General features: G+C 43.7%; 1 protein-coding gene across 5 annotated transcripts in view; it reads right to left on the bottom strand.

Annotated features, from left to right (window-relative positions):
- The window catches only part of UBR4 (ubiquitin protein ligase E3 component n-recognin 4), a 132685-nt gene that overhangs the window by 99193 nt on the left and 21217 nt on the right, over positions 1 to 12275 (bottom strand). For all 5 annotated transcript variants that reach the window (XM_075906473.2, XM_075906476.2, XM_075906478.2 and 2 more), the window contains exons 19-29: positions 10809 to 11091; positions 8967 to 9099; positions 8359 to 8438; positions 7470 to 7598; positions 4965 to 5147; positions 4370 to 4492; positions 4044 to 4273; positions 2821 to 2945; positions 2014 to 2111; positions 1280 to 1437; positions 384 to 593 (exon numbers count right to left, since the gene is read on the bottom strand). In XM_075906473.2, the coding sequence (XP_075762588.2) occupies positions 384 to 593; positions 1280 to 1437; positions 2014 to 2111; positions 2821 to 2945; positions 4044 to 4273; positions 4370 to 4492; positions 4965 to 5147; positions 7470 to 7598; positions 8359 to 8438; positions 8967 to 9099; positions 10809 to 11091 (1752 nt within the window). The remainder of the gene's footprint in view (positions 1 to 383; positions 594 to 1279; positions 1438 to 2013; positions 2112 to 2820; positions 2946 to 4043; positions 4274 to 4369; positions 4493 to 4964; positions 5148 to 7469; positions 7599 to 8358; positions 8439 to 8966; positions 9100 to 10808; positions 11092 to 12275) is intronic.

Below are 12275 nucleotides of genomic sequence, written 5' to 3'. Positions count from 1 at the left end.
TCAACCTGTTCTTAACCTCCAAACATCTGTCAGGAATGGACTAGGTTGGCATGTACAGCCCCTTTCATTGTGGAAAGACTCAGTAACATCTCGTGTTCCCTTCGAGCCTACATTTCTGTGTGATCCAACAGTCAATTCAGGTAAATTAGCAAATCCACACTCCTTGTGTAGACAGCCATTGTACTATTTAAAGTTTCTATAACTTGGATAAAATGTTGCTAGGCTTTAATCAGCAACTGCAATAGCACAGAAAAGAATAAATTACTACATGATCTTTCCATAGAACAAATGAAAATACTGATGCATAAATGGATCAGGATAATCCTAGCCATCTCGCTTGGCAGGCCACACAATGATGGGACACACCGTATGAGATTTGATACCTGTTGGGATCAGAGTGATTGGCCAATATGTTGTAACATCCTGTGATCAGCTTCTCATAGACACGAGCCAGGAATTCATCAGACTCTGCAGGGCCCAGAATCCTTTCTAGGGAGTTACTGCTGATCTCTGCCACACTCTCCATGCTAGTCTCCAACAGAAGGGGCAACAAGGTATGAATAACCTGTGGTGGGTTCAGTTCCTCTGACCAGCTGGAAGAAGACGACAAACAGCACAAACATTTCCATTAGTAAACCAGTAAAAGATCTACACAATGAAACAGCTTAGCAGGCACAGAACTGGCAAAATGATGTAGACGGAAGACGAGATACATGTTAAGTCCAAAGCCTTTTTCACATTGTTGGATTTAATTCAGATGCCTGGCAACTCTCTCTCAACAAAACTGTTCTCATCAAAGCTGTATGTGAGCCACTATGGTATATAAATATCTGCAATGTTTTCCTAGATGGTCACTGCATCATTTATGTCCTCTGGACATTGGTGCAGTATCAGAACCCTGTTGTGTATACCTACAGAATAAAAGTCTCCATGGAAGAACTGCTGTGGTCCTTTCCATTTACGCAGTACTATTTCTAACACAATACCTCTGGTGATCAGTCTAAAAAACAATCTACACTGTTTCCATTTTTCTCCCCATTTTGTGGCATGTGTGTTTATTCTGTGCTCCCATTCTACAAGAGGGGACAAGACGACGTATGGCTTCCAGAGATCCAAGGACAAGTGAATGGTTATTTTTTGAATTGATGTACAGTTCCTGGTACAGTTCAGAAAAATAGGGTCCATTACCCAACTTTTTCTCCCATAAACAGGAGTGGTCAGTTGAAAGTTATATTCAAAAGAGCAGGCAAAACCAGACAGAATAAAACTGTTTACTTACACTATGAGGTCCCCAGTGAGTCTGACCAAGGAGAGGAGGGTATGTTTTAAGGAGGCTGCGAGGGGTAGACTCTGGCTACAGAGTGTGCCTAGATGAGCAGCCTGAACAGCACTGATGTAGCTCTCTGCTGGAATTGTGTCATTCGCAAAGGCATTGCGCTAAAAAGAATCAGAAGTCATGTTTAGGACAAATGCATACCACATCAAGTAGAATTGGGTGCCTAAAAATGAGCATATATGAATTAATATTGTGTGTCATGCAGTCTTCTGACTGAAATTGATCTTTGGGTGGGGGGGTTAAAACCTCTATACTGTTGATCTAATAGCAGCAATCTGAGAAGTTGACAGTGCAGCCTATGGTCACCATCATCTGTGTGTGTGACCCATGGAGTCTTTACACACCAACATGAAATCCTCTAAGCAGCAGAGCTATTCTGACAGTGAATTGGATGCTGCAACTTGTTAATTTCCACTGGCCAAACCTCTATATTAAAGGGAAGGGTGCAATAAATCTGCTCCCTTTGCAGGAAATTTGCAAATTTGGTTAAACAAAATGTGGATACTTTTCCAAAAGCAATTAACTCATATCTAGCATGAGCAAGACTATTTCCCTATTACCAGACATTTAGCTCTTACAGTTTAATGAAAGTTGAACAAATAAATATAGTAGACAACTCTCTCACCAAGTTTCAAAGTTAGGGCTATTTCATGGCCCTCACATAGGACTGAACTCACCCATGATCCAATGTTCGGAAACTCATTAGTATGAATGTTATTCCAAGATTCACACAAAGTCTGTACTGCTGATGGCAAATTCTGTACAAGTGTTGGGCCTGCAACCAAATGAGATAGTAAAAATAAGGAGTTTCACAGGTAAGCTGGAATTCAGTAAGGGCCTGTTCAAAAGAGCCAGAACTGAATTAGGAAAGTTAACTGATGGAAAACTGGATAGCTTGTCTGAATGTAATTCAGGTGGTGAAGCTGGTTTCATGTTCTTCTACAGTAGGTCATGTCACAGTCTTAAGAAAACCAAGCCTGCATTATCTCCACAGCCTCGGGCAACCCAACATGCAACAGACAGCTCTTCCAGTGGAAAGATGTTATTCCAACAGTATAACTTGTCAAAATGCTTTAATCAAGTGGTTTAACCAATAACAATCCATCCCATGAGGAATTCTGAAAGTTTCACTTGTTACACAGTGTACCATTCAAGCCATGAGAATCCATGGAAATTCAGAGGACAGCTATGCCAATAGAATACCAACACAGCTGCAAAGCCATTTAAATATTGGCTGAAGTAGAGCTAGTTACTGTTTTCATGATATTCCCAAGACTGCCACGCCACCACTACTTCTGAACTCACGCATGAAGATAGCTGACTACTAGACAATCAATACTCCGGTCTTTGAGGTGATGGCTGGAGGACAGCTGGGGAGTGAATCTTTTGGCAGCACAACTGTGAAGCTAAACTTTTGCAATATTATATCAAAAGTCTCCCTTAAACAAATTTAGGAGCACAGCTAAACTTCGCAAGAGCCTTACCCAGAGTATTTGATTTGCAGCGGCTAGATCCAATAGCCAGGACAGCAGCATATCCCCGAAGCTTCTCTTCAGAAGGTTTGTTCTCAGTGGACCCCTCTTCAGAGAGGCTTTGCAATAAGTAAGATCTGTGTTGGGGTGGAAAGGACTCATTTCAGGGGACAGCTCTGCATTTCAGAACTAACATGCCAAGACTGTGACAAAGAGGAAGGCAAACTACAAGAACCAACTGCTGATTTGTTTGACCTCCCATAAATCCTACAATACCATTCAATCGGTTCTGGGCTTTTAAGATCCTTTAAGCCACTTAACAATGAAAAGTGGCTGCTCGCATGGGTGAAAGGAGATGCTGCTTTACTTTCACTTTCTTCTGCACAGGAGCCAAAAGCAGTTTAAAGCACCTTGGACTCTCAGGGTATGTCTACACTACATGCTTCTGGTGACAGAGGCATGCAGATTTGTTTACTTGGCATAGGGAAATGAAGCGGCGATTTAAATAATCGCCGCTTCATTTAAATTTAAATGGCTGCGGCGCTGTGCCAATCAGCTGTTTGTGGGCTCAGCATGCTAGTCTGGACGCTCCGCGGTCAACATCAAAGGCATTTGTCGACCTCCCCGGTAAACCTCATCCCACAAGGCATACCGGGGAGGTCGACATATGCCTTTGAGGTCGACCACAGAGCATCCAGACTAGCGTGCTGAGCCGACAAGCAGCTGATGGGCACAGCGTGGTAGCCATTTAAATTTAAATAAAGTGGCGATTATTTACATCGCCGCTTCATTTCCCTATGCCAGGTAGCCTAACCTACATGCCTCTTTTGCCAGAGGCATGTAGTCTAGACACAACCTCTCTGAACAGTTACACCACCTCACATCCTAGTCATCCTGACAGCCACAAAAATAATCCACTGAAATAACTCTGTGCTACTCACTCTCTTTCAGGGTGTTAGGAAGAGGTCCAGAGATGAAGCTATTTTGCAGCTTTTAGGAAGGTTTTGTAAGACCAGATAGTAAATTACTTGAAAAAGAATAAAACCTATAGATTTTAGAAAGTCTTCTGATTTGACATTGTACATTCTATGTGATGCAAGATAGAGCCATCATTCTGGACTATAAAAAAAAAAAAAAATACCACTATACTGGGATGGGGAGCAAAATCAAAATGAAGAGCTAAGTACAGAAAGGAAAACAAACATCCCTCTAGAAGGGGTAAATCAGGTGCGTACCTCGTGAATGTAGCATAAGTGTCAATAAGCTGTAGCGTAGCAGGCAGCAGATTCTTGGTTATCTCAGATGATTTGTGTGGGTCAGTTTCTGCAGCCAGCTTGGAAAAATGCTCATCTAGAGAAACTTGGATCTTGGAAATTGCAGCATCAAGAGTATAAATGGACTGCAAACTGGGAACCTCATGCAGCTGGAGAATAGTGGTGCAGTCGATCCCACAGAAAGAGGAAATCTTAAAATATAATGATGATGTTATAACAGCAATATGCCACACAAAGATCAATGTTCCTCAATAGCTTACATGTATCCTGTATTCAAACCAACTTACCTGTCGAGCAAAGTACTCTTCTGCTATTTCCACATCATATTTCACTGAGCTGCACTTGTTAGATGACAATTCAATGAGAGAAGCAGCATGTTCAGCTTTCATGCCCTGTTTGATAAGGTGATCCTACATGCATTGCAGAGAAAAATTTAGCGTCACATTTAAGGGACAACAGAAGGGCTGTGGAATTTACCAATTAATGAACGACCATACACTGACCCTTTTTTTAAAACCACATACAATACTAATTCCCATTTCCCACTACCATGGAAACATTACAATTCACATATGCAGGGAACCAGGCCGAGATTAAAACTGTCACTGTCCATTTAGAACCACCCACTAACGCTAACATTAAAACAAAAAGCTATAAAACAAAAAACTAAGAATTGGTTTAATTCTCTTAGCTGAACTGAGGGAGATGAAAGTTTCTTTTGACACACCTGGTACAGATATTTCCCTCCTCTTTAGGCTCCGATGTACACTGCTGCAATTTCATTTCTTACCTCCAAGACAGATTACTACAACTCTGGAATCTGTGTAAAATGCTAATAACGAGTCAAAAACCCCACTGTAAATTCTGAAGAAAGGGCTGTACCTTGATCCAGCTGACGTAGGAACTGATACGTAAGCGGGAAGACCAGCGTAAAGTATGCAAGATATCACATTCACTCATGTCTGGTGTATTCATGGCCAACTGATTTATGTAGTTTTTAGATGGAGGCAAAATCCCCAGTATCCGCCACAGTATCAAGAAATAGTATTGAAGTGCACAGGCCTCCTAAACAAAGGAGTGGAGGATACATGAGTAAGCACATTATCTACAACAAGGAGTCTTGTGGCACCTTAAAGACTAAAACATTTCCTTAGGCATAAGCTTTCATGGGCTGCAGCCCACTTCCTCAAACATCTGCATGTAGAGGTAGCATCTCAGATATTAGAGTGAACTGGACCACACTTCCATTTCATGATGGTTTTCTCTCTCACCTAATTCCCTGCCAAGGGAATTCTTATTTAATCTAATCACATTCCAGCTTGATCTCTTAAATACATTTGGGAGGTGTGAAGACCCAGGAGGTAGAACCCCAGCACTATATACCGTAGAGTCTCAGAGTTAAAAATATTTTGGTAATGGAGGTTGTTCATAACTCTGAAATGTTTGCAACACCAAATAAAAGGTTACATTTGTTCTTTCAAACAACTGCACATTGACATAATATAGCTTTGAAATTTTACTATGAAGAAGAAAAATGCTGCTTTCCTTTTTTTTTGGTAGTTTACATAGTACCTGTAGTATACTATATTTGCTCTCTGTCTGTCTGTCTGTGTGTGTGTGTATTTGCTGGTGTCAGATTATGTACTTCAAATTTCAAATGAGGCATGTAGCTAACAGGTCAGTTTGTAACTCTGAGGTTCTACTGTATTATCATTTACCACAAAACCAAACCAGGAAAGTGCCATCTTTAAGAAAAATCAGAGGTAGCACCTTGACTCTCTCAAACCCAGAACAGTCTGCACAGTTCAGATTTTTCAAATGAAGTGAAAACTGGAATATTAATCTAATAATATCACATTTCAAATGTCATCAACTAGCTTCCTGTTTACCAACACAAGCAAAAATCACTCAGAATCGGGAAGAAACCCACATCGAAGGTCATAATAATCTCAATGAATGCACTTCAGGCCAAAAGATTAAACTAAAGAAGTCGAATAATTCCTTTGGGACAGCTAGAAAAGCTTGAAGTAGACACTGACGAATTGGTATACACAGGAGTGCATCTTCTTATTGACTGTCACAGGATGGGATAGCCCTTAACAATAAGTAAGCTTAACCCAAACTAACTAATTAGTTGTCTTCCAGTGATGGTTTGAGGTCAGGGATCAGACAATGGATAGCCTGCAGGTCACCTGGTATTCAGATAAAAGGCCAGCAAGCAATACAATTAAGGGAGAGATCCCCACAGGAAGGAGGAAAGCCGCCCGCAAGAGATCTAGTGTCAGGACAAAGAATCTAAGAGAAATCTCCATGACAATGAGGTGAGATCTGCTGCATGAGGTGGCACGGAGACTTTACATGGAACGAACTATAACACAAGCCAGGAAGCAGGATTTCATCTATTTTGGTCTAAATCAATGATCGCCAACCTTTTTAGGCACAAGATCACTTTTTTGAATTTAAGTGCAAACCAGGATCTATTGCACACCCAAAAATCCTTGCCCAGCCTCCTTTGTGCTCCTTCTCCAAGGCCCCACCCCTGCTCACTCCGTCCTTCCTCCCTTTCATCAAGCAGGGGCAGAGAATTAAAGTTCAGACTCTGGTCTTGGAGTTGCTCTAATCTGAGCCTGGGGCAGGGAGCTGGGGTATAGGAGGGAGTTCAGGGTACCAGTTCTATAAGGGAGTTTGGGTCTGGGGGGGCTCAGGGCTAGGGCAGAGGCTTGGGGTACAGGAGGAGGTTTATGACTGGGGCAAGGGTTCAGGATGCAGGCTCCAGCTGGATACTGCTTACCACAGGTGGTGCAGTGGGGCTAAGGCAGGCTCACCCCTGCCTTGGTTCTGCACCACTCTCAAAAGCAGCCAGCAAACTCCTTCCATCCCAGGTCCTGTTGTGCCCCCCTCCGTTCTGTGGAGATAGACTACAGAGTGGGAGAGGGGGCACCCTGACATCAGCACCCCCTCCTTTTCCTTCCCTGCCCACCAAGTGGGAGGTGGCAGGGGCAGCTCTAAGGTAAAGGGCAGGAGATGCACAGCAGAGAGGGGGCACCTGAAGTGCCAGTATTTGATAGCCTCTTGGCCAAACCAGTCAAGATCACCTGTCAGAGGCTCCAAGATCTACCGGTAGAACCTGAACTACTGGTAGGTGACCACTGGTCTAAATAAACTCTTCCATGATGAATTTCTGCCATCACTGGGAGCACTTTATTTGGTGCACTGTCTGGTGAGGAGTTGGCCCACCAGCTTACATTGACAAAACTGTTTCACAAGAAATTTTCAGCTTCAAATGCCAGTTTAGTAACCACTGCCCAGACTCTGTCTAAAATGCATGGAGCCAGTCTCTGTTCTCAACTGAGATAATGTTATAGTAACACATATATATGGTCTTACCAGTGCAGTGACATTTTTGTTTTCCTTCCTCCTGAGTGTATCAAACTGAGATCCAGCTGCAAGTAGTGAGGTCAGGGCTGCATAAAGCTCATCATACTTCATTGTCCGAGAGAACAGGACCTCACAAACCTATGGAAAAATCCACGTCTGAATTGTTTCCTTCTTAGTTGCACAGCTTCCCATCCACAGCCAATTCAGACCCTCCCCCAAATATGTTAAATGCCATATACACTCCCAGCAAAATAAGCTCCGAGGGCACATTTGTCAATTGCTGCTTTTTCCAGAGTCTTAAAAGTGCTTTAATGTATGCCTGCAGCGAACACATTTTGGATGTACAAACAGGCTACAGAAATATGAGCTGTAGTGAGCAAAGACAGTGGGTATAAAAAAGCCAGAAGAAATACCAGGCAAAGTGATGGGGAGACAACTCCACTGCCAGACGTATTTCATCTCAGTTCTATAAAAAGCACTAAGAGGTAACCTGAATATAAAGGAGCTCTCAGTACTGACAGACTCAAGCTACTACAGAGGCAGAAAAGGTCTCATCTCTTTTTAGCCATGGTTTACTTCTATGCAACAAGGTGGACTTAATCACTGGGCAAATCACTGCAAGAACATATGGGCTAGGAGACCTGGGCTAATTTCATTAAATATCACTTTCCAAGTTAGAATTTGTACACACTTTAACTGTAAGTATTCAAAACCTTTGTTTTACCATTTTATACTAACATCTATTCAGCTAAAGCACACGGTTCTATTTTAATGCAGGACTGAACGAAATCCCTGGGCAGCTTGTGTCTCAAATCTCAATTACAGTGCTAGTCATTTTCTGTGCTGATTTCTCTAATGTAATACAGACTCAGAGACAGTCTAACAAAAGTCCAGGTACCATGTTATCTAAGCGGTTCAGGTCATCCTCCGATGCTTCTGGTGACAGGATACAGTAGAATCTGGGTTGTGGAGCTGAATCTGGGACACAGATACCAAAAGATATAATTCAAAGTTAAATTTTAACAACTGAAGAGATGAGCAATACTGTTGGTATGTCACCACTGGTAATTTTTTCCCTCAAAGACAAGTCACTTAAGGCTAAAGTAATAATTTCTTCAACAGACTTTGTTATAGGTAACATAAGATTAACTGACTGATGTGTGTCTAGTGTTGGAGTACTTTTTCCAAACAGTTTAAAAATGTTTATTTTAAACAATTATATTCCATATAGCACATGAGCAAGGCATGTTCTGGTCAATAAGCAGTGGCCGAGTAATGCTAGAGGTTTACAGGTTTTCTCCATCTCTCCTTCTGTATAAAATTACAAGTAATTTATTCATAACAAGCCTGGTATTTAGGCTAATGGGTCTTAAACCACACCCCCAAAGCTGCTGAAAGGAACTTTTTATTTTGATCTGCAGCACCATATGCTGGAGCACTCATTTATTATGCAGCCACAACTCTATGCCTCGGAGTAAAAGTTTACTGAACAAATTCCCCCCTGACCTGATGAACAATGTTTGGTCCAGTTTTCTTCCACTTCTTTAAATCCATGATATAGCGGGACAGAAGTTTTTCTATTACTATCTTGGGGTCCACTCACCCAGCCAAGGGGTTGGGTTAACAGGTTATACTGCACCTATGTAAAAAAAAACAGGGAAAACTGGTGATAAGAAAAACAGACAATTCCTCCTTTAAGGCAAATGAACTTCCCTAACTTCTGAGGACTCAGATATAGCACTGAGCACACAGCTAGAGACGGGTCCATACTTTTCAGCCAGTGGAGTAAGACTACTGTCAAGATATTAAAGAACTTCAGAGAATAGTCTGCAAAATACGGAGATCTCACTAATCTGGAATAGTGCCAAAAACTGCAACAAAACAACAGAGCTGTGCTAAAGTCAAAGAATTTTACCTGAAAGGTGTTTGAGAATACATACATCAGTAAAAAGGCACTTATTCGTATTACAAAGGCAGGTTCATTGCTCTGGGCTTTGCCCCGTTACTGACTCATGCTGTCCAGTATGCATTCACTTATAACAGGGGTCTCCAAACTTTTCTGCCCGAGGGCCGCATTAACTATCAAACAGCAGTTCGGGGGCCGACTACACACTTGAGGTCCAAATAAAAATCAAAACATGGATGTTGTTTTTAATTATTTATTAAAATAGATCCACTGTTTGAAATTGGGGGTGGTGCTTGTCCTAGTCCTGCAGGAGGGGCTCCAGAACGGGGAAACTGCTGAGAACTCATTTCCACCTGCGCAATGTGATGAAAATTGTAAGCAACATAATCCTGGCAATATGTTCAAGCCTAAGACACTCACACTTGAAGAGATGTGATCGCTCTCCTATCATGCAGGGAATGAGGTGACAATTTGTAACATAGCCCCATGGAACAAGGGGCATGCATTTTAATGGGAAAAGCTGGTTTGAAAGCAGACACGTTATCACTTGGTAAAGGAAGTTGGAAAGCAGTGCCCAACGCTCCCACAGACTGATACCCGGCAGGGCGGTGCTGCTCTGGGTTGTGGATGAGAGAGACCAGACGTGGAAGGGAGAGGGATGTTTCTTCAGGGCGCACTGCAGAGACCAGGGCAGCGCGCTAGGCACGGCACAGTGTCACCCAGAGGCTGTGCCACAGCAACCAGAGCGCTTCCTGCAATGGGCACCAGCTCCTCAGGTATCCCCCCCCCCCGCGCGCGCGAAGTACCCACTTCAGCCCCCTCTCGCGCCAAGAGCCCCATAAACCAGCTACTAGCCCCTTCGCTGATTGGGTGGCATAAAGGAGACTACGTCATAGCCCTGTACCAATCCAAGGTCAAGCTGGGCCACGAGCCAATCGAACGCAGATTTAGGCTCGTGCGCTCAACCAATCGAGAGCCCAGCCCACTAGTGACCTCATGAGAGAGCTAGCCAATAGGATAAGAACGCACTGGCCAATAGGGAGCAATTGTCCACGCCAAGTCCCAACCCCTCTCGCTGTGAGGGACGCACAGAGCCCGGATGTTCACAAGCAATAAAGCGCAACGGCCACCAACAAGCCAAAAAGGTCTCCACGGGCCGGATGAGAGGGCCTCGCAGGCCGCATCCGGCCCGTGGGCCGTAGTTTGGAGACCCCTGACTTATAACATCACTTATGCCTGAGTACAAAACCTCCAACCAAACTAGCTGCTGGAAATTAACAGATGAAATTGTATTGATAACTGGATGTAATCCTGCTTACTGTTAATGAAATCAGAAGGAAACATTGGCAATGAACACGAATACAACAGTGAAACAATGAAATAGGTAATTGCTGAGTGATTATCCGAATAAACATTGGAAACATGCATCCTCAAACCCTCACCTGCTCAAACAGGTACACAGGAACTTTGGAATACTGATGAAGCAGGTAGTCAAACACCAGTAGAAGGCGAGCCAAGATAAGGGGCACAGACCGCAGCTGGGAGTCCATGTTCACAGTCAATTCTAGGATGGTCTGAATACACAGGGTTAAGATAGACCTGCGCCCTTTCTCTGAGAAGTTGTGGAAAATAAGCAACAGCAGCTGGAGGTGCTCAACATTCAGATCTTCGGTGTCATTAGGAAGAGTCCCCTGCAGAGCATTTTGTTTCAGTGTGCCCACAAACCTGTCAGCAACAGGAAAGAGGTTCAGTAAGAAGTTTGTTCTTTCAAGAGCGTGACCTATAGCTCCCTCTTTAAAAAGAGCAGTTTCCCTGAAGCTAGCTGATTAAGATGCACTTTTAAATAATGATTTCCTTTTACTTGATCAAGCAGTGAAACTAGAATCTTATTTATGACCCAAGTCTTACTACATGCTTTCATGTCCATTCCAATCAGGCGTGTGCACATGTATATGCATAGAAGCTGGAAGATTTTTCCCTTGGCAGCATCCATTAGGTTGACCTGGGTGCCCTTGGAGTCACGCCCTCATTGCGCCTAAAACAGAACTCTGCTGCTATCAGCCACCCTCCCAGTTCCTTCTTCCTAGCCACTCTGACAGAGGGGTAGGAGAGTGGGTATTGGCACGGATATGAACACCACATCTTGAAGAACAACAGTTATGCAAAGGTGAGAAAAACATTTTTACTTGGAGTGCTTGTTCATGTCAATTCCAATCAGGTGACTCACAAGCCTAATTGTCATCCAAAGTGTCAGTGTCACCCGAAGAAGTCGGTTGTGCCCACAAAAGCTTTGATACCATCTACATGTTTTGTTAGTCTTTAAGGTGCTGCAAGACTATTTGTTGATTTTTAAGTTTTTCCTGTTGCAGACTAACTCAGCTACCCTTCTGAAGCCCAATTTCAGCAGAGGTGTGGATGGATGACATGTGTCTGCTCTGCAGAGTTCCTCCATCTGTGGATGAAGTCTGCACTGTGGTGAAGTGCACGTGAGTGGAGGTGCGGGAACTCTGCAATGAGGTAGCATTCACGAATGTAGGACACCCGGGCTGTCCCATCCATGGGATGGCTTGGGACAGCCGCCCCAGATCCCTGTGATGGACAGGATGGTCCCCTGTATGAGTATTAGCATGCCGGGCTCAGGGTGCTTCAGGCATTTCCAAAGGGGCTGGGGCAGGGCGGCAGCTGGGGTCAGCCCCTGCCTGCCCGCCCCCCCCACACACACCTCCACCCCTCCACCTCCATGGCAGCTGGAGCCATGGGAATCAAAGCAATCCAGCAACCTGCTCTGCTCCACCAACATCTCCCAGCAGGGTTGCTCCACTTCACCAATTTCCTGAACAGTTCTGTTCTCTCGATGTAAGAGGCCAGTGCCCTGCAAACATCCAGAGAGTGGAGCCTTTGGTTCCTGA

The sequence above is a fragment of the Pelodiscus sinensis genome, chromosome 24, assembly GCF_052426305.1.
Source record: "Pelodiscus sinensis isolate ZL-2025 chromosome 24, ASM5242630v1, whole genome shotgun sequence".
Lineage (NCBI taxonomy): Eukaryota > Metazoa > Chordata > Testudines > Trionychidae > Pelodiscus > Pelodiscus sinensis.
This window is presented reverse-complemented; position numbering and strand designations above follow the sequence as displayed.